General features: G+C 40.2%; 3 protein-coding genes across 5 annotated transcripts in view; 1 reads left to right on the top strand and 2 right to left on the bottom strand.

Annotated features, from left to right (window-relative positions):
• The window catches only part of otofa (otoferlin a), a 75,613-nt gene extending 73,827 nt beyond the window's left edge, over nucleotides 1-1,786 (top strand). For all 3 annotated transcript variants that reach the window (XM_085770248.1, XM_085770249.1, XM_085770246.1), the window contains one exon: nucleotides 1,432-1,786. In XM_085770248.1, coding sequence (XP_085626374.1) covers nucleotides 1,432-1,618 — 187 coding nt within the window. In that variant the 3' untranslated portion in view covers nucleotides 1,619-1,786. The remainder of the gene's footprint in view (nucleotides 1-1,431) is intronic.
• drc1 (dynein regulatory complex subunit 1 homolog (Chlamydomonas)) lies at nucleotides 1,785-7,559 on the bottom strand. The gene is made up of 16 exons (XM_085770254.1): nucleotides 7,474-7,559; nucleotides 6,381-6,492; nucleotides 6,037-6,161; nucleotides 5,724-5,907; nucleotides 5,442-5,579; nucleotides 4,814-4,900; nucleotides 4,585-4,707; nucleotides 4,311-4,438; nucleotides 4,085-4,219; nucleotides 3,603-3,981; nucleotides 3,424-3,513; nucleotides 3,197-3,280; nucleotides 2,990-3,105; nucleotides 2,662-2,805; nucleotides 2,436-2,538; nucleotides 1,785-1,890 (listed from the first exon to the last, which is right to left on the bottom strand). The coding sequence occupies exons 1-16, from the start codon at nucleotides 7,557-7,559 to the stop codon at nucleotides 1,870-1,872; spliced, it is 2,055 nt and encodes a 684-aa protein (XP_085626380.1). The 3' UTR covers nucleotides 1,785-1,869.
• Nucleotides 7,560-14,620: 7,061 nt separating this feature from the next.
• On the bottom strand, nucleotides 14,621-19,997 carry ostm1 (osteoclastogenesis associated transmembrane protein 1). Its single transcript, XM_085770881.1, has 6 exons — nucleotides 19,546-19,997; nucleotides 18,347-18,461; nucleotides 17,457-17,554; nucleotides 17,261-17,371; nucleotides 16,215-16,380; nucleotides 14,621-15,774 (listed from the first exon to the last, which is right to left on the bottom strand). Exons 1-6 carry the CDS (start codon nucleotides 19,924-19,926, stop codon nucleotides 15,719-15,721), a joined length of 927 nt encoding a protein of 308 aa, XP_085627007.1. The 5' UTR covers nucleotides 19,927-19,997; the 3' UTR covers nucleotides 14,621-15,718.
• Between the last annotated feature and the right edge of the window lie 1,301 nt (nucleotides 19,998-21,298).

The following is a 21,298-nucleotide window of genomic DNA, read 5'->3' as shown; positions in this document are numbered from 1 at the left end:
ACTTAAATCTGTGCACAACTACATTACACTGTGTTATATGCTATTACATGTTTATATGCAGCTTATAAAGGCAAAACATTGGTTGTCACAGCAAAGTGTTACCATTTATTTTATAATCGCTATAGCTCTTGCGGTCTTTGCACACTTGAAGAAGAATAATGAAGAAAAAAGATGTCTATTTTCCTAATGAAATTCAATGAGACATAGAACAAGATGACTTAAGAATTAAACAATAAAATGATGAGTAAGCTCTCTACAGGGTTTAGTTGAAGTGTTATGTTTGATATTTTCCATGAAAGCAAACAAGACAAGCAAACAAGACATGAGGCAAACATTATTTGCAATTAATTTGGAAAAACTTTTTTTTTTAATCACTTTTTTTGGTATAATTAACTCATGTAGGCTAAGAGCACAGTTGAGCCTGTTCTCCCAGAATGCCCCATATGCTTAGTCTGTAAATTGCCTTCCTGCCACTGTCTTGTATCACAACAACAAAATCCTTACGGGGGATTAAAACAAATAATTTGCAAATATCATTTGACCGATTTAAAAAAAAAAAAAAAAAAAAAGTCCTCAAATGCAACAAATCCTGCTTATTACTGTTTTCTACCTGACTGTGGAGTTAAATGTCGATATGCATGCGTCATTGTGATAATGACCACAGAGGTCGTGTGTGTTGGCATGATTTGTCTTTCCAGTTCGACACAAACCAAATCACTCAACTCTACTCTATTACAGATAATGTAAAGATGGAAGTACGATTAAAGTGCACTTGAGCGGACTGGTAACGTGGGTCAGAGTTGATTGTGAGAACTCTGAACCTGGCTCCATATCAGATGGCATTGTTTGCAGTGTCCATAGCCCCCTCCTAACTATTTTCAAATTTTGCCTGTGCTTGATCAAATTTGTGTTGCGGTCTTTGTTTGTGATTCTGCGTTTCACAGATTTACGGAGTTCTCGTTTGCACTAAACTTGCCTGTTTTTACGATGAATTTGTGTATTTATACGTATATCTGTTGAAACGTGTGCGATATTTATTTTTCTTCGTCTGTTTTTGGCAATTTGAAATAAACGTTCCATGGTTGACATGTTTCAGAGAAAAATTTGTTAGCTTTCCCGCAAGTGTTTGAGGAAATGAATTTCTTTTTCTTTTCTTTTTTTTTTTACTGTCATTTCAACCCAGATTATCAGATGTGCTTTGGCTGACTCTTCAACTCCTTTCAGCACTTTCACTTCAGCTTCGCTTGTGGTCACACATTCAGCGCTTAAATCTATGCTGAGACTTCAGCTTCATTCAGCGCTTCAACCAAAGCCTCAACTTTCTGAGCAGTGAGCACATAAACATTCCTCAAGGACACACACAAGCTAGTTCGAGTTTTCTTTACGGTTAAGTTTGGAGCTGCCGTTTCATGTCTGAATCTCTGTGTCCAGTCGCCCCAGCACCAGCATGTCGTGGCTGCTGAGCCCCGTGAGGACGATGTGCATCATGGCCTGGAGGCACTACAAGCTGCACTGTGTGGTGCTGCTGGCTGCTGTGCTGGGTCTGCTCTTCCTGGCACTGCTCTTTTTCTCCCTGCCCTCAGAGCTCAGCCACAAGCTCTTCAACATTGCTGGATGAAACCAACAAACTGCAGTCCTCTGACACACATAGTTTGCTGTAGGATCCTGTACTATTTTGTATACACCGTGTGTAGCACAGGAAATCTTGTACATCTTTGATCAACTGTAATGTTTTAACATCTGTTCCTTTGGAGCTGTAAAAATAAAAAGTGCAACCACAACAAGACTTAATACAAGTTTTATTCTTTATCATGAACATATATCCTGTAATCCTGTTCTGCCGGTGTGATGTTGATCATTGATTATTAATTATGGCGCCTGATGTACGACCTGCAGAAGAATACATTGTCAGGTGGATGATATGAAAGAAGAGGCACATTCATTTCTATTTTCATACTGAACGTTCTGAGGCTTGTCTATTATTTGTAGACTTCTACTTCAGCAGAGACCAAGGTGATGTCTTTAAAGAACTTTTTTTTGTCCATAACCTACTGAAAGGTATTGTCATCTACTATTGTCATTGTTGATAAGGAGTAACAAACCTTGGAGTCTGCAAGAAGCTGTAACCAAAAGTGACTTCACTGATATCCAGAGGAGTTGCTGATCCTTTTTTTCTGTTGATTGATGAATCTATTACTCCACTAACTATTTTAGATCTAATTCTAATGATTATTTTTTTGTTAAAATGGTTCAGTTTCTCTGCCGATCAATTAATCAGTTACTCCTCATCCCTTCAACCTTAGAAACACTGTAATATTTCACACACTACATTAAGGCTGTTGTTACTGTTTTCTGCACTGCTGCTGGGGAAAAGCCCTGACCTTCACCCAAAGTGAATTTCTGAAAAACAGCATGACACACAAACACACACATACTTGGGAGACGAGAAATTGTTGCAGAAGCGTCCGCAGCTCTGCGTTCTGCTGCCACAGACCGTCCGCCTCAGGGACGAGCTCAGAGATCTCTGTGAGGACCTCACTGCACAGATAAACAAGAATAAAAGACAAGATTTAGAGACAAGAATAAAAACATTCTCCTTGATAACTGATGGATGTTTTTGATTCTCTGTCTGAGTGTGTGTGTGTGTGGTTTGTTACTCACAGGTACTGGTTGAGTATGCGCTCTGCTACTTCCCAGAGTTTGACTTTGTCCTCAGAGATGACATTGCCCATACTTTCCCAGAAGGCTTTGTCCTCTGAACTATCCCGGGCTTCTATTTGCACAAAGCTGGTCGGCTGCTTCCCCCTTAGAAAGAACCAGGAACACGTTAGAATCACATATTCATTGAGAAAGACTATAAACACAGGTAGCAGCAACATTTTTGCTGTTGCTGTACTTTGAGATACTTAACATATAACATACTATATGGTACAATATGATCCAGTTTTCATAAACAAGTGGTTGCAGTGAGGGTCGGGGTGCGTCTCACCTCCTGTGCTGCTTGAGGAAACTCTTGAGCGTAGGCAGGATATGGTTCGGATGGATGAGGTCGGGGGTCAAATTAGGCGTAGAGCTGCTTTGTGCCGCCTCGCCGTTTACTTCCTGCTGGAAGTAAACAGAGTGGTGATTGGTGATTATCATAAATGTTCAAAATAGAAATTTCAGCGAGCAGGCATCCATGTCTCTCCCTCCTCACCTCCGTCTTCTCTCTCTGCTCATCTTTGTAATTTAAGATGAAATGAACCAAAGTGGGCAAATCCTTGTCTTCAATTCCAAAGGACTGAAAGAGAAAAACAAAATGAGTGGTTTTTCAGGATTTGTTGCGATGTGCCACCCCAACAATACTCTGATGCACTGTGCAGTCATGGCCCAAGTGAAGCGACCGACTGAGGTGTATTTGTCTGTGGGAGATCATAAACTCACACACAGGAGAGAGCCCATCTTCAGAGCAGTCTGTTTCTCCTTCTCCACGGGAGCCAGCAGTTGCACGAGTGAATCCTCCAGCAGAAAGCCCTGACATAGGAGAAAGGCCGACTTTCTTTGAGTTTATGTATTATATATTTGTGATTAGTACAAACATGACTCTTGCACTTGTGTCTTACCGCTTCATCACACAGCAGCTCCAACACTTTATTCACTGTGTCCAGCGACAGCTTCCCGTACTCCCCCTCTGCATCACTCTCACCCTGGTCCTCTGTCCCTTCCTTTAAAACGTCCATGTCCATGCTTTCTGCTTCAGTCTCCAGCCTCAGTCCGTCTGAGGTGTTGACCTGGGCGACCGCCTGTTGAACCTGTTTCTGAGGATGGATGGGTCCAGAGAGCTCCATGAAGGCCATCGCAGGTTGCTCCCAGGCTAAGCCGAGGTGCTGCTTGCAGATCAACGAGTCAATTACTAAAGACTTCTCAACCAGTTGCTTCACTTCTGCTTCAAGGGTGATCCACATCTCCTCGAACTTTGTAGCATCTGCGACAGCAAAGTGCCTGTTTCAAGAAGGAGGGAGAAGAATATGATTGAGGTAAAAGAAGCAAACAATCATACAGTGAGTCAGTCTTACTTTAAAATGACTGGATAACTGTGACTCACTTGATTTTCCTCTGTACGCGTTCATACTTCTGAACGCTGCTTTTGATTTGTTTGGTCAAATTACGTCTGGCCTCCCGAGTCCGTTCCATGTGATCGCTGTACTGGCCCCTCAGGTTTTTTAGCTCTTCTCTCAAACTGAAACAAAAAACCAATGCTAGGAACAAAGCAAATTAAATATTTAAATAAAAATCAGTGTGTCTGTGTGAGATCATCTCTACAGTACTACCTCAAAAACCTCTTCTTCATTCCATCCAGGTTGATTTTGCATTCTTGTTCCTCGTGCTTCCGCCTCATTTCTAGGAGTTTATTGATCATGGAGTTCCCCTTTGCCTGCTCTTGCTTTCTCTGTACACCCTGCAGAGTCCAGAACCAAGAATAATACATTCGGCGTATTACTGTAAACCCAGGGCTCACCTTTGCACTCACAATCACTAGCTGCTCTTTTTTTAATCAAATACAGCTCACTGCAGAAAAAAATCACTCAAAGGAGATATACAAACCTGAAGTTTTTCCTTGTCTTTTAGCTGTCGAGCGTTCTCGTTGTCCATCGACTCCAGTATCTGTTTGTGGAATTCTGCTTCATACTCCTCCACTGTTTCCCTCCTCTCCTCCAGCGCCTTTTGCTGGAAACATATTAGACATGATTTGACACAGAGGTGAGAAGAGGTGGTAAGATATAAGATGTGAATGGAGGTGACAGAGGGCTGAAGGATGAGTGTGTATCCTGACCTCTTTGTCCAAGAGTTGCTGCATGAGTTGTTCCCATTCAGTCACATCTTTGGTAAGTATGAACTCAATTTGCTGCTCATAAACTCTCTGCAAACAACATAAGTGCAACCATTAGCAAGAATGATAATGATGGCACAGACTTACGTAATGTCAACTTTAGCAATCTGTAATCATGTTTAAAAGGAAATATAATATGATGATATTTGGTAAATATAATTTACCATTGTGAACAGTATGTACAATAGGTCCACTGACATTAGCAATATGGCACAAAAGGAAAAAAAAAAACTTCAGCTGAAGCTAAGAAAATTCAATTTGTTTTGTAGATAATTTACAGTAATTAAAAATCAAACCAAATTTCTCACATAATCACAAATGACAACGCCATTAGCTTTCATCCTCTGGGAGAAATTACCCATAATCCCACATTTACAACTTTCACAGTAACACCTCCAATGGTTGAGATACTTCATTCTTGGAACAAAGTGGTGGGCTGCAGCTTCTTAACCCTGTAAAAACTGCAAACTCTATAGGCCTAAATTGTTCTAATGCATCATCTGTAAAAAGTTGTTATTTACAAAATATTCACATGTAACCTACATCTTCTTTGCCTTGATCTATTATTTACCTGAATCTGACTCATCTCCTCCCTGTAGGCTTTTTTCAAGGTTTTCACGGTGTCCTCCATCCTCTCAATCATCAGGTCCAGCTCCTCTGCATGCCTCCTCAAGTCCTTCACATAATGATCGTCTTCAATCTTCATCTCCTACTCAGAATAAAATTGAGAAATAATCAGATAGATAGATAGATAGATAGATAGATAGATAGATAGATAGATAGATAGATAGATAGATAGATAGATAGATAGATAGATAGATAGATAGATAGATAGATAGATAGATATAGATACCTGTTGCAGGTCATTTATAAATTTCTCCTTGTCTTCTAAAAGAAGAGCACACATCTGCTGCTGGCGGTCCCGAGCTTCCCGCAGCTCTTGAAGGGTCGCCTTCTCCTTAACTATCGACCACCCTCTGGTAATCTCTTCAAATTTTTCCTGACTCAACTTCATATGATTTTCCAGTCGCTCCAATCTGGAAGAGAGAAAAACAAACATAATGGCAAACAGGATGGGCAAATTTTGTCTCAGTATATACTGTATACATGCTAGTTGTGTTGATTTTTTTTTTTTAACATTCACTGCGAAATCAAAACAACATTACCTAATTTTGTGAGCGTCTTCCACCTCCTTCCTTCGCATTGACTCTCTGGCATCAGCAACAGTTTGGATGTTGGTGACACATGCTGTCAAATCTCTTTGCAGCTTGGTTATCTTCTCAGAAGGAATCTACAAGAAGACGGTTTCTATTAAAGCTGTGAAACTTCTGGTTTTCTTAACAGGTGAATCAGAAAGAAACTCAGTAATCTAGTAAATGTTAGAGAGTAGCAGGTATTTTCATACCACTGGGTGTGTGATTTGATGGCTTCTTTGTACGAGGGTGAAATAAAAAAATTCAATCTAACAAAAACAAGTTAGTTAATATAATGACACTAGAATAAAACAAACCGTTATGCTCTCATCCTCTTCCTCCTCATCTTCCTCCTCATCTTCATCTTCCTCCTCTTTCAGCTGCTCATACATGGTGAGCTCCTGCTCCGCGTCTAGCTCGGTGGAGACCCTAAATGTGTAGACTTATTTGTCATTACATTCTATTAAAAATACAAGTGAGCACGATAAATAATACAGAAAAAAACACTGAAGTCTACGAAGTTTCATTAAATCATTCGACCAAGTGACACTAAGACATTATGTATTGACTTTTTTGTCTTTTTAATTTTTACTTCACGTAAATCATAAAACTTTGCAAGTGTAAGGAAGTAGACGCCAGACTTTTCTAAGCTACTGGTCAAATCTATGGAAGCCCACTTCTGCCACATCTAATCACTCAAAATAATTAGATACTAACTCAAAATAATGAGATACTAACTCAAAATTATGACTTACTGACTCAAAACAATAAGGTAATAACTCATATTGAATATATGCAAATTACATGCAAGTTTGCTGTGTCTCAAAGCCACTCTATATGTTCGATATGGTGTGAGTTATTATTACCTCATGCCATTATTTTGAGTCTGTACGTCATTATTTTAAGAAAGTATCTCATTATTCTGGGGATAATATCTCATTATTTTTGAGTTAGTATCTCATTATTTTTGAGTTAGTATCTCATTATTTTTAGACAGTATCTCATTATTTTGGTATAATATCTCATTATTTTTGACTTATCTCACTTTTCAATTATTAGATCTTGTTTTTTTTCCATCAAGTGGCGGAAATGGGCTTCCATACAAATCATACTGAAAGTGTTTATAAATGTTGTAGAGCTTTGTATCAACAAAGCTACAACTCTTGCATTTATCTGCGTTTGTTTACAGGGGAGTCCAGCCCGATCCAATATGGCGGCGAGGTTGACGTGGGATCCAGCGTCCGTAAACGGTATGTCTGTTGTTGATAAACCTATGGGTTTTTGTTATTATTACTAACGTTACTGCAGATGCAAAATACGTGAGGTCCATGTTGCCTGCAAAATCCAACCTGTTAAATGCACAGACGTTAGCTCTTTCTTTCTTTCTTTCTTTTTTACATTCAGAGTTACCTGTTTTCATTCTGCTGATATTCGGTCAGCACATCTAGTTCCTTCTCTTCTGATGCTTCTTCGAGGTCGCTGTCAACGTCTTCCATGTTTCGGTTTCAACACTGATGTGTCAAAGAAAAAAAAGAAAAAAACAGGCTGGAAACACTAACAACAACAAAAAAACTCTGCTGATAAACAGGCAAAAAAGCAGCCGTGCTGTTTTTTGTTTTATTTACACGTTGCTATGGCGACGGTCCCTATGGCGACACGTCAGCCTTCAAGTGCGCGTGAACATTACCAAAGACTGTTTATAAAAAAGATTAGTCTATTAAAAAATATATATAATATATAAAATAAAAATATTTTATATTTAAAAAAAGATTATGTAAAAAGATTATAAATGTATAAAAAGATACATTACTCAGTCCTTTTTTTTTTTTTTTTTACATTCTTTGCTGTCAGTTAGTTGGTTGTATTAGTAGGCTAAATAATTTGCATTGGCAAAAGCAGATTCTATGTGTGTGCTATTAGGCTACGTAAATATTGGTTTTCATACAACCAATACATCCAACTATGAGGAGTGCAGCAGTTTCAATGCAGGTCAGAGGAAGCCTATGTGGAATCACAGATATATTATAGATGGCTAAGTGCTGCCATCTAGTGATAGGCTATAACTTAATATTTCCAAGTCGCCTTCCTGTCCTATCACCTGAACATAGACTGCAGCACCTGAAGGGCTTTTAATTGTGCTTTATTTTACTTTTTCATGTAAAAGGCACTTTATAAGGCTATACAGTATGTGGCAAAGCTACATGATGATTGAAATAACAGCAAAACATGGGAGATAAGATGAGGGACATACATGTTGATTACTAAAATAGCTGTTTGACAGAATAGGTAAATATTATCTAATGGAAAAAGAACTTTAACAGAAGTTTTGTTGGCCAGGTAACAACTATTGCAGCGGCCAATTAAGTCTGTCAATATGTTTTAAATGACCTTATGTGACTTTGGATTAGGTCAACAAGAGACAATAGAGCACAGGAATTAAACATCCAAAAGAGACAGAAACAAACAAACAAATTAATTAATTAATTAATTAATTAATTAATAGATATTACTGTTTCAAGTGGAGTTTACTGTCAGAAATTAAAATAAGAAATGCCAACACTCATTGATAATCAGGAGTCAAAGGTGCAGAGACTAGGAGTTTTACACTGAATTCAAAAACGCATTGTGGCGTTCATCATCTTCATGATATTTAAAGGGGTAAATTGATTCTGTATGGCCCCTGTTTTTGAATATCTAAAACAATATATCATGTAAAACAGACAGACAGCCAAAACACAGTGACATGTCTCTATAACGTCATGTTCAGAAGCTGACTTTAGGTGGCGCTACTGTCTTGTGATCGAAATTTAACTTTGGTTCTGCAAACTAACATACCATGAAAATGTACAATTTTTGACATGCAGCATGTTTGAAGCACATGGAGCTGATCTTGCAGACAAACAAAACACACATTTTCTATTCTATGCTGATCAAAAACAGAAATCCAGTGACTCACGTGCACACAGCCTGGACTTTTTAATTCATGCACGCTCACCACACAAATGATAAATGTCTCCTCAAGCTGATGGCAAGATGGGCACTGTCTGGTTGCCCACACAAACAAACCCCACACATGGGTCAGATGTTCCTGCCCTGAAGAGTGCCCCCCACCCTGCCTGCCTGTTGGCAGCCCTGACACTGAGCCCTCGCCCCCCGCCGCACCTCGCCGCTCTTTTGGCCTCAAGTGGCCTCAGTTGCCGCTGAGCTGCGAGGGATGTAAGTCAGGCAGCAAAGGTTTCTGACATATGATCCAGCATCTGTGATGTCACCAACAGCTGACTTGTCATAAGACCTTTGTGAAAGGGGGGAAGTAAGGGATGAATGAGGAGAAGGTCTTATTTTCAACAGGCCCTTAGCTGGAACGCTGAGTGCTTTTGCATCAAGCTGCCGAGATTACAAACTGAATGACTGCCATTAGAGAGTGATTCTATAATCTATCATAATACCATAAGCTAGGGATTGACAGACTTTGACCCCACTCGCAGGTGTATAATAAGCCCCATTCACTCTGCATATGCTCTGTAAGAGAGGGTGCATGTGTGTGTGTCTGCTAATTCCTACCCCCAGGGGCATATGTTTACTCCTTGTTCAACAAAGCATCATATTCATTGCGCAGGGGTTGAGAGGTGCATAATCTAAGCCTGACCTTCAGCCAGTTAACTAACTGACAGCTTAGAGTGTTGTTGGTGGTGGTGGAGGTGAAGGGGGGGGTTGCATAACAACTTAAGTCCTAACTAACAGTTTCTTAATAAAGCCATAAGGAAAGAGCAACTCGCTGCTCCGTAACATGGGATGCGTCTGCTGTAGAAGTACAGATGCATGGAGGGAGACTGTGGAGGAGAGCAGGAGACTCAAAGGCATTTAGTCTAAAGGAGGGTGTGACCTTGTCAAAGAACAGCAAAACAGTCATTTAACAAGAATTAGCCTTAATAAAGGGAAATGGAAGGCCAGATTCAGAAACAACATGAAGAGCATCCCCGTACTCCTCTATCAAATGTGAAATGTACTAGACTTGTCTCAAGGTAACTTCAGCAAAGACAAGTATGTTTTTGCCATCTGCTGGAGCATGTATTGCAAACGGCAAATCATTTTCAACATAACCCTGTTACCTCTAAATTTTAACCTTTCATATTAATAGAGAATGAGCAACTCTGCAAATACAGATGCAGATACGGAGAGACAAAGAGGCTACAGCAGGAGGAAATGAATATAACTCTTTTCATATGTTGCCTGGATAATTGTTGTCAACACAATGATCTCAAGGTCTATTGCAGTGGAGGGCACTTGCCAGTCGTTTACAGTCTTCATTTCTCATCAGCAGAGGTCCAAGGAAAGGTTTGTGTCACGGTTTGGGCCACTGAAACGTCAACAATGGTCAGTTCAGCTTCGGCCGTCATGCTCCTGCATTCCTGCCTCGTTCCCCTCCTGAGCTTTACAAAAGTCAACTCACAGGTTCACACATGAGAAAAGCTGAAAGCTCGAGAGAGGAATGAATGTTTGCACCATTTTTGAAGGTCTCAATCCATCAGCACAGTGTTTTAAAAACTGTTATACATAATAGATTATTTGCCACATGTGATTTTGTCATATGTGAAGAGGTTTTACTAACATATTGATATCTATTTTCTAAGACCTTGGGTTTTAATATCACATAGCTTTTAGGTAAGATGCAGCCAATTCAAATAGCTGTTAACAGTGTGAAATTAAATAAAACTTTTTACACAAACATCACAACACCTTTCTCTTTCTACTTTATTCCAGCAGAAAACTGGAGCAAATAGTTGAGATCAGGATATGAGTCTGTTTGCAAAATCATATTAATTTCTCCCACATAAAGTGTCCCACACTTACTGCAGAATTATTCCCACAGTCATTTTCTTTTAATCCAAGCTCTGTGTGAATAGACTGGGTGTACAATAATATTGCATGGAATTAGAGCATGATTACTGGTGGATTGTATTGTTATTATTGACTTATTTATTTTGACTTCATTGCAGTCAGTTCACTGCAGTTTATCATAAACCGATGTGACAAAAACACACAGACCGTAATGTAGCCCATATGCAATTACATTTAGTGCTGTGGGTTAAGTGTGCACACTCAACGCATTATTAAAATGAAAAATGTTCTATAGCTAACATTAAAAAAGTACTCATTTTCAACAAAGACTTCAAGACCAAATAAGCAAAGCCACCTCCATGTCTCAAGGTGAAGTGTGAGGGACCAAAGATTGGTTAATTCAACCCTTTAACGCTGAAAATACAGTTTTTCTTTTTTTCATTTGTGAGACCAACAACTTAAAGCAGATATCAGTGGAATGTTTTTGTTAATATAAGTCCTAAATAGTCCTATTTTCCGTCAGCAATCACTTACATGAAGTATTTCAGCCTAAACACGAGTCTCTCCGTCACTCTGCTGTAACCCGAGGAGAAAATTTTCCTTGTGGGATACAAGTGTTATCCAATGAGGGGAGAGAACGGCATGAAGGGCTGTGTGTGCAGCCAAGGGATGCGCGTGAATGTGGTGACGTAGCACGAGGACCAATTGATGCCTGACAAGGGCGGGGGCTGCTAACTCATGGTGCGTTCAAAGAAACTCGTACTTTGTGTTTTTCCTTCCTGTGAAGTCATACCAGTTCGATCTGGTACGAGTTCACGGGTCGGAAGTTACGAGTGGCCGTTATAGGGAACTTTCACAGACAACAGGACGGTAAAAACACGAGCTACGGGTTACCTGGAACGCTACCAAGTCGTAGTTGTGACTTGAAGCTGTAACTTACGGTTTCAAAAGCCTGCCTTGAACACAGCATTAGCCGAAACGGCCGTGCCGATGATATCTGCTTTAAGGCATAGACAAAAAGTGCCCTGCATGTTTCCTGACTGTGGAAGGCACTTTACAGCCCAAAGACCTCCATGGTAAGATTTGTTTTGATCAACACATTGTAACACAAGTGTAAAAGAGTGAATGTCAAGCAATTCAATTAAATTTAAATGCTTGAACATTTCTGAAAGCAGCCTTTCCATTTCCAAGGAGTAAATGTGTTCTCTTTATAAGGCTCTATTTATAAGGCAAGCCACTTTATGTTAGTTATTTGCCACAAGTTGGCATGAGATTAGGAGATGGACTTCAGTCATAAACAGAGGTGGGAAGTTGCTGAATGTATTTACTCTGATCACTACTTAGTCACCAGATAATTTCACCTGTCAATGAACCTTTCTCTCCACTAGCCTACATGTGGCTGTGTTGGTTTGAAATAAGAACATTCAGTGGAAACATCTAAGTTCATACAACATGATGATTAAACCCTCCAACAGTTTCAAGGCATAAAATACCACAATTTAAATACCTACTCTTACACATTTTTCTACCAAAAATGTTGAATTAGATGGTGAAAATATATATACAATTAATATACTTCTCTCTAAGGAAAATATCCTCAGTCAATATGCAAATATTGTTTATTGTTTAAAAAAAATTAAATATACCTTATGATACAAAATTAATTTCTCTTTCAGTATAAATTAGTTTAATTCTACATTTGTCCATGATTGGCTCCCAAACCTTGTGATGTCACTAAATAATGCCAGTGCCTAACCTGCAGGAGCATTAAGACAAATAGAGATGAATATGAATGTGAAAAGAGCTTTGTACAATCAAACTCTGCACATAGCCTATAGCATCTTCCTGCATAGCAGAGGTCAAACATCCAAGCGAAAGTCACATGCATGCAAACTTATTTTTTGGTTGGAGGGGTCTTTAACATAAAAGCATAATTGTGACATTGCACGTGCTCCTGCGGAGCTGAATGTAATGCATCTTATCTATAATAATGGTGCTCTAATGTAACGTGCACAGTATAATAATGCACATTGAATGGGGATATTCTCAATCCGAAAACTTGTTACACGGTCTAAATCACTGAGTCCTGCAGAACTGCGGCTTTTCCATCGGCCCTCTCCGTCACGTGGCGGCCTCCGCTCCACTTTGCCGGGAGTTTGTGTTGACTTTCAGGCCCTTAAGCAGGGCCTACCCGGTGCGCCTCAGAAAAGCAACGAGGCTTAACGGGAATCAAAGCTGTCATTCTCATTCCTGAGCCCCCCGCACCGCGCCGCACACGAGCCGCTCAACACACTTCACCGTGCCCGAGCGCAAACCACCAAAGCCCGTGTTTGTAGCCGCTCTGCTCTGCTCTGCTGGCCGCAACCGGATCATATGACTCGGCATATCCATAATGCTCTTTAGACCTGCTGATGGCCAGCAGTGGCTGCGCTCCATAAGACCAAAAAGCCAAAGGAGTTTAACGGATGTGTTGCCGTGATTATTCGGCCAAGTATCTTTATCCCACATTTAGATTAGCTGCTAATGATGGAGGAAAAGCCTCAAGTTGCAAGAAACTCAAGGCCACGTAACCTGCAGAACAAGGACCGTGACTGTGTGAAGAAACAGCTTTAACCACTGTACGACACGGGCCGATTAGTCATAATGTAACTGCAGTCACAGCACTGGCGTTGGGCCTGTTTGGTCCTGGTCAGGACAGTGGGAGAAGCATTAGACCAGGGGTGTCACTCTCATTTTACTTCAGGGGCCCTCATCCTGCACAATCTGATCTCAAGAGGACTGGACCAGTAAAACAATAACATTATAACCTTGAGAACTCTAAATTTTCCTCTTTGTTTTGCCACATTATTAAGATGTTTATGTTTAATGAACTATCCTTTTACAAAATGTTATGAACAACCTTGAAGAAAAATATGTGCAGTTTCAACAATATTATGCCTCTTCTGTCTTCTATGTAATTACTTGGCGAATTAATCACATGGGCCCCTGGTTTAGACCCCTTAAGTTGTCTATTAATATATACTAATACAATACCAAAAGCCTCACAATATAATGCATCCAAAGAACACACATCAAAAATACACATCAAATACCTAGCCTACATTAAAACAGGTAATAGGACCCTATATACAATCTCCTATATTACATTATTATCTGGTAAAAGTGCAATAAGAAGCAGCACTGTTGTATCTGGTAAACAAAACTTCAGTCTTCATCCGTAAAAGGTTTGGACTATGTTAAATTTGAAATGCAACAAGTAGTTGATGAATAAATATAATGGAGTACAAGAGTACATTTCTATCTAATATATTGTGGAGTAGGAGCATTAGAAGTAATAAAAAAATACCATGTAAACGCTAAAAAAATAAAAAATAAAGCACTTGTAATAACACAGGTCATTAACATGTGAGCAGGACTTTTAAACCTGCATCTGGTGGATGATGACCTCATCCTGACTGACTCAAACTCTAAAGTAAGTTTAACAGTCAAATATTTATTTTATGAGCTTGTCATTAGTTTTGGCTGAAAAATGTTCATATGAAATGGTTCTAGTAGCTGTCACATTCATGTCTAAAGAGCAATACTTCCCTCTGAAATATAAATTGTAAATACTCAAATTATACTTCATCACAGCTCGAGTGAATACAGTTAGTTGCGTCTCGGATTAAACCTTCATATAAAACTTTTGTGGTATTATATCACATGCAACTACACACTATTCATGACAGAAATATTTATTTGGATTTATAAATTCAAAGTTAAGGTTTACATTACACAGCAAATGCATTTTTAATAGGCAAATTCATCAATTCAACAAGTAGACTCCACCGTCATGAACGGTCACAAGCCTCTTAACAAATTAAGTTAAACATCAGTGGAAAATGACAACAAAGCACATTAAAAGCTTTATGCAACCACAAAAAAAACCAGCCCGGAAAACAGGTAACATCACAGTGTGGTACTTTGGAGTGCTCTTACATTTTGTGTGTTATGTCTTTATTTATCACTCAGTCTCCCCACCCCACCCGGCTGATGTGCACCCCCTCTTCTTACAGCAGATACATGTCACCACTAATGGACATCAAGTGCTTCCTTTCCACAGCTCTCTTCTGGACATATATTAGAGGCAGAAAACCCATTTCTCAACCCAACCCATAAATAGACCGCATACACACATTAGCTCACCTGAACACACACACACACACACACACACACACACACACCATTCAAGCCATTCTCTCTTTCTAGTGACAGCTGCGTGTCTCAGACTGCAGGATGAGCCCAACATTGATTCCAACACAGGTCCCATCTCATGGAAATCGAAAAAAATAAGTTTGAATTCACAAAACAAAGCTGGTCTTTAAATGTGGCAGTAAGAGTCAAACATAATCTGTGAACAATTTCGGAAAATAAGTGTGTACCTTTTTTGCTATAAATCTAAGATGAACTAAGAGTCTACTTCATTTTTATGTTATGTTCTCTTAAATCTTTTACCACATTATGAGAAGACGGCTGTAAGGATATGAAACCAAATGTAATGTTAATGCTCCCAAAGGCTGTCTTGTGCAATAAAAACAAAATTCCAGTGCATTTTATTTTCAGTATCATTCGTTTTGAGCCTTGAAGTCCTTTAAATACTGACTGGGTGTCACAACCTCTCAGAAAACAGCCAGTGAAGCTGCAGCTGAGGGCTCTACATTCACAAACAGGAGGTTGGTCGCACCTCAGGCACGAGACAGAAAGAGGGCAAATCTTGTACCGTTCTGCAAAAGGAAAACTTGCTGTTCTCTATTTCACCAATTACCTCTCTTCCTCTTCAGCTCAGCTTGTCCTGAATGTTCATCAGGCTGGTGTACGACTTCGCTCGCTTGGCTGGAAAGATGAGAGTTCACATTAGCAACATTGTCGTTAGGAGAAGCGATTGATTTTTGATTATGATCACATTCACTTTTACATTAAAATTATTTCAGATTTTTCTTAAAAAAAAACTCCAAATTCATTTAGAATAAAGTGAAAGACGAAGACTATTACAACTGATTCATTTTCTTTGTATCACAACCACAAATCTGTTCAAACGACTGGTTCAATGCACCCACCATCCTCCAGCACAGAAAATAATCCTGCGACCCTGTCTATGATCCAGAGGTCTGCAGGAATATTTTAACCTAGACGGACCCCACCTCCGTCCAATATCACAGTCATTCGACCTCAGTCCCTCCCCTCCCTCCTCCCCAAAGACCCCCAAACTCTTCAAAACCCTGTCAAAAAATCTCTCTGTGTGTGACAATGGGCGAATTAAGCTGGTTACTCACGGTGTATGAGCTTGCGTTTCTTTTGTTCCGAGTGAAGGAAGCTGCTCAAGTAGAAGATGATGGGCAGAAAGAGCATGAAGCTGGACACGGCGATGACAGGCACCGTCTCCTCGCGGGGGAAGGAACAATTGAAATTCTTACTCCACAGTCTGCGTGTCATGTTCATCTGAAAGGAGGCAGAGAGCCAAATGCAACATAAACTTCAGCTCAGATGACAATGACAGGAGAGTGTTGGGACTAATTCAACACTCATGGGTTTCTGTTCTGAAACATTCGCTGCCTGTAATCATGGAGTTTTGCTTCGGGGATTTTATAACCTGCAGCTCTCATCCTCCTTTTTCACAAATCAGACACATTTATGAATCAAAAATACGAGTTGAACTGATAAAACGAAATCAGCATCCACCTGGCTATTCCCTCCCTTAGGTTTTTAATTAAACATGAAGAAAACAATCTTCCAGCATTTTGTTCGTTATTTCCAAACTACATGTTATGGCTTCTCTCTGCAGATAGAGTTGACACTTTACTTCTAATCATCATACTATATCCTATACATAAATCACTACGTACTATATACTATTACATTAGACACTATAGCTATTAAAGTTGTTTTTCAAGTGTTTTCACTTTTATTCTGATAGGACAGTCAGACACAGACAGGAAATTAAAGGAGAGGGAGGGGGGAGGGTGAGCAAGCAATGGGCTGCAGGTTGGCTTTCAGGCCAAAGCCAATGTTGTGCTCTATCAGGTGAGCCCTAAGTCGCCTCCAGTACCATAGTTATTAGTACAACTGATACTATAAATAGCACGCCGAGTAAATCCAGCCGTTAGGGAGTTGCACCTTGTGTTGTTATCGAGGTCAAGCGCGTGAACCTTCAAGCTGAATAGTTCAACTTTTCACTATGACGCAAACATCCCATCAGCAGCTCAGGGTGGACGACGAGCCCCTCTGACTAGTTTCCCCTTGGTGTCTATCTACAGGCTCCTCTAGGGGGTGCAGCCTCCTCTCTTCCCGCCTCAAGGAGGAACTGATCTCTGGTACGTACCGCATCCTCTATGTCGATACACAGAGTCAGGTTGTTCTCCATCCTGCTGTACAGCTCATTCAGGCCTTTGTACGAGCCTTTACAGTTTTTGCAAAGCTCTGTGTGATTCCCCTGTGAAGAACAATTGAGAAAAGATACGACAGTCAGAGCACGAACTCAAACTAGACTGACATTGTAAATCAAATGTGGGAAGTACCTGTTGATACTTCTCAAAGCAGGTGAGAGTTTGATTTAGAGTCGTCATGAAGAACAGCGTGTCATTGGTTGGACTCTGAAGTCCTGCAGCGATGCACTCTGCACAATAGGGAATATAAACATTCATCAGTTAGGTCTTTTCTGTCCAATAAATGTGGACAAAAGAAGGACTTTCCCTATTTTATCCAAGATTTGAACCATTTTTCAGTTGTTGTTTTTTACTCAGCCCCTGCAAACTGCTACGTATGAACACACTGGGGATAAAACAAATAGTAGATTAATCAATTAGATGATACTGTTTCAGTCAATTTCCACAAGAACTGCCTTGCCCAATCAGGAGGATTTTCTGGTTTGATGTGATAGCAAAATGAATATCTTTGGGGTTTGGGGGGGTTAGTTGGACATGATAAGCTTTTTGGTGGCACCACATTGGACTACAGGAAGTTTCATTGGGCTTTTGTCACTATTTTCTGACATTTTCAGACAAGAAAACAAAAATAATCATTACTTGCAAAACCCTAAACAAAGAAAATACAGTTGTATAAGAAAAACTGGCAGGACATGCGGTGAAGAGCTGTGATACAATTATACACTCATGTCACAAGCTGCTATGGTTCATGTTGGACATCCTGACTGGTGGAGACAGAGTCTGTGTAATAAAATTAAAAGTCACATGTATTGTCTCTGCAACATTCAGCGTGTCCACCACCACCAACTCCCACCACCCTCATTAAAGCCTCACCGAATGTTGTCTCTACTTGACCCTGCACTCTGACCCCTGTGGTCAAATGCATCCCCATCTTGTGTGTGAGTCAGACCTTCAAAGACGGCCACAAATCCCTAATAAAAACACAAACACACACACACACACAAAAAAGTCACAACACTTACTTTCACAGTCTGATTTGGTCCACACAAGATTCACATTGCTGTACATCAGAAAAACCAGCATCAGCCGATCACTGCGCAGAAGACTGTCCTTACAGCTCACGTTCCCAGGACCCATCTGAGGACACACACAGCCACATCTTATTAACACACATTACACTACCTGCAAAGGTTGTTTTGATTTCTGGGGGTGGACAGACATAGATACAAACTAGGGATGTCACAATTACTTGTTTTCACAATTAATCGTGGTATTAAATGCCACAATTAATTGATCGCGAAAATTCCTAAATACCGTCACTTTCCAAAAAAAGATTATGTATGAACCGTGTCGGCAGATGTGCGCCAAAGTAAAGGTGGATGCACAGATACTGGTCCATTTATCTAACGTAACATTGAATTGGTAGGAATTTAAATGCTGTGTCATTGAGTGTTGACGATCATTATGTGAAGGACTTGAGGAGGCATGCAGAGGAGCTGGACCTGATGATTGAGAGGATGGAGGACACCGTTAAAACCTTGAAAAAAGCCTACAGGGAGGAGATGAGCCAGATTCAGGTAAATAATAGATCATGGCAAAAAAGATGTACATGTGAATATTTTGTAAATAATAACTTTTTACAGATGATGCATTAGAATAATTTAGGTCTATTAGAGTTAGCAGTTTTTACAGGGTTAAGAAGTTGCAGCCCACCACTTTGTTCCAAGAATGAAGTAGCCTATCTCAACCATTGGAGGTGTTACTGTGAAAGTTGTAAATGTGGGATTATGGGATTATGAACAGACATAGATACAAACACACATCTAAAACAGTCTTTCTTTGAATGTCTAAACACTGTTGAGGTTGTGTGGTGCAGGAAACATTGCACAGAAAGTATAAAAAAGTATCAGCATTTGAAGAAAGTCTGATTTTAGTATATGTTTGCTGCAGTTGTGTTTCTGTCTTTCCAGAATGTATCTATAAAGTGTGTTTTTATTCCTTCTGGACTAAAACATAGACATAGAAAGACAGATAAGAGAAGTAGGCCTAGAATACAACACAAAAGTCGCCGTTTCCTCAAATGTGCTGCCACCAGTTAGTCACATCACAAGACTCGTGACTCATGGGACAGCTGAGGCCTGGCCTGTCCTCAACTAAAACTAAAGCCCAGAAAGAAAGAAGAAAGAAAAAAGACAAACCCGGGGCGCCAGAGTAACGTTACCTGATCCGAGGATATGTTGGTGTAGATGTCCATGAGGCTCCGGTAGCTGGAGAAACAGTTCTGACACACATGGACGGGTCGAGCCGCGGGTATCAGACAGTTGACGTGGGTCACGTACCGCTGCCCGAAGATGTGGAGCAGCTCGCTGCAGTAGTCGTTGATCTCCAGGTCCTCCGGGAAGGAGGACAGCTGCAGCCCGAAGGAGGAGGAGGAGGACGACCCCGGCTTGAAAACAGGAGAAGCGACCGCAACCGGGCTCAAATGAGGCGGCGTTTGTCCCGGTTTGTCCATGACCGTGAGGTTTACTACGTCGCTGGACACGAGGGAGTGAATATTCATCACCAGGAAAAGAAAAAACGAGAGGTTTCTGCAAAGAGACATGGTTTCAGAGCAGGGTAAACAACAGCAGCAGCTGCTCCTCACCTCCTCACCCTAAACAACCCTCGATTTCCTGGTTGTGCTTCCCCACGCGATCATGTGACAGGGTTAGAGATCTCGCGAGATCTCAACGTCCACGTTAATATGTAAATTTTGAAGTGTAAACTTATTACAGACCTCTATTTGCTACTTAGACGCATAGGTTGCAAAGTATTTTAACTGTAGTCTTGTATTACTTGTGAAAAAATTTAGAGCCCTATTTTTGCTACATTTATTGTTTATTCGCTCTACCTTATGTCTTTTACATTCATTTGACTTTTGTCCTGCTTTTAATAGGGTTAGGGTTAGGGTTAGGGTTAATGTAAGCATAATCAATACGGGCTATTCTTTTTTTCGTTTTTTTCCAGCAAGATAAGATAAGAGGATATTACAACAGCCTGCAGTGAGTAAGGCTTACATTTGCATTTACATTCATGAAGTTAAAATTCAATTCAAATCAATTAAATCCCAATGTAAACATATATTATTACAACGTTTTAATGTAGGCCTATTCAATTTACTACAATGGTTTAAAAAGAAATAATCTGTTATGTATTTGGCTTACAAACCTTATCTATCTATCTATCTATCTATCTATCTATCTATCTATCTATCTATCTATCTATCTATCTATCTATCTATCTATCTATCTAGCCTATCTATCTCAAGTTCAGTAGAAATACTCTTAAATGTAGCTACGCAGCTTAGTGACTGTCCACCCTGCTGGGGATGGGGGGTGTATTAGAGAGACACAGGCTGCAGTCTCTCCTCCTGGTCTCCTCATTATTTACGGGGTTTTGACACCATGCAATTTTGCAATGTGCGCTCGGCTCGGAGCAAATAATCACAGAGTCAAGGTAAACGATCTGGGCTCCAATCCTGATTGTGAATATTGTCAAAAACCCCCTCGAATCAAGCAGCCGCAGTCAATGGTCGTTAATGCGAAATTAGTGGCTCTTGATAACTTGCAGGCCGCGTCAATTCCGCAGTCATCAGAGCCTAATGAAAATGAGGGGGGGCAGAGACGCAGCGCAGCATTAGCGGTCTATTCTGATGCCTACGCACAACTGCGGTGGTAAATGTGGATTCTGGCCCCTGATGCTCCTCTCACTTGCACATGGCACCGGCAGCTCATTAACTCTTCTTCTCCTGACCGGAGTTCACCTAATTGTTCAGATGTTCCCCATCCCTTTATTATTTATTTTTACACCCAGAAAGAAGAAGTGATTACAATCTAAATCCTCTCTGTTTTTTTTTTTTTTGTTTTTTTTTTACCTTATTGTGCAGTTATGGGTGTCCACTGCATGGTTACACCTTAGTTTTTTTTTTGTTTTTT

Source organism: Trachurus japonicus, chromosome 24 (genome assembly GCF_045865225.1).
Source record: "Trachurus japonicus isolate A0001 chromosome 24, Traja_1.0".
NCBI classification, from domain to species: Eukaryota; Metazoa; Chordata; class Actinopteri; order Carangiformes; family Carangidae; genus Trachurus; species Trachurus japonicus.
The sequence above is the reverse complement of the archived record's forward strand: the minus strand, read 5'-3'. Positions and strand labels throughout refer to the sequence as shown.

What these genes read in the sequence shown, in the direction of transcription:
- ostm1 (XM_085770881.1), bottom strand. Translation starts at nt 19,926, where the DNA reads ATGTCTCTTTGCAGAAACCTCTCGTTTTTTCTTTTCCTGGTGATGAAT. An exon ending in GTATCGACATAGAGGATGCG is followed by an intron (nt 16,381 to 17,260) that starts GTACGTACCAGA and finishes GCCTCCTTTCAG; the next exon opens with ATGAACATGACACGCAGACT. An exon ending in GAAACGCAAGCTCATACACC is followed by an intron (nt 15,775 to 16,214) that starts GTGAGTAACCAG and finishes TCATCTTTCCAG; the next exon opens with CCAAGCGAGCGAAGTCGTAC.
- drc1 (XM_085770254.1), bottom strand. Translation starts at nt 7,559, where the DNA reads ATGGAAGACGTTGACAGCGACCTCGAAGAAGCATCAGAAGAGAAGGAA. An exon ending in TATCAGCAGAATGAAAACAG is followed by an intron (nt 6,493 to 7,473) that starts GTAACTCTGAAT and finishes CTACACATTTAG; the next exon opens with GGTCTCCACCGAGCTAGACG. An exon ending in AAGACAAGGAAAAACTTCAG is followed by an intron (nt 4,439 to 4,584) that starts GTTTGTATATCT and finishes TGGACTCTGCAG; the next exon opens with GGTGTACAGAGAAAGCAAGA.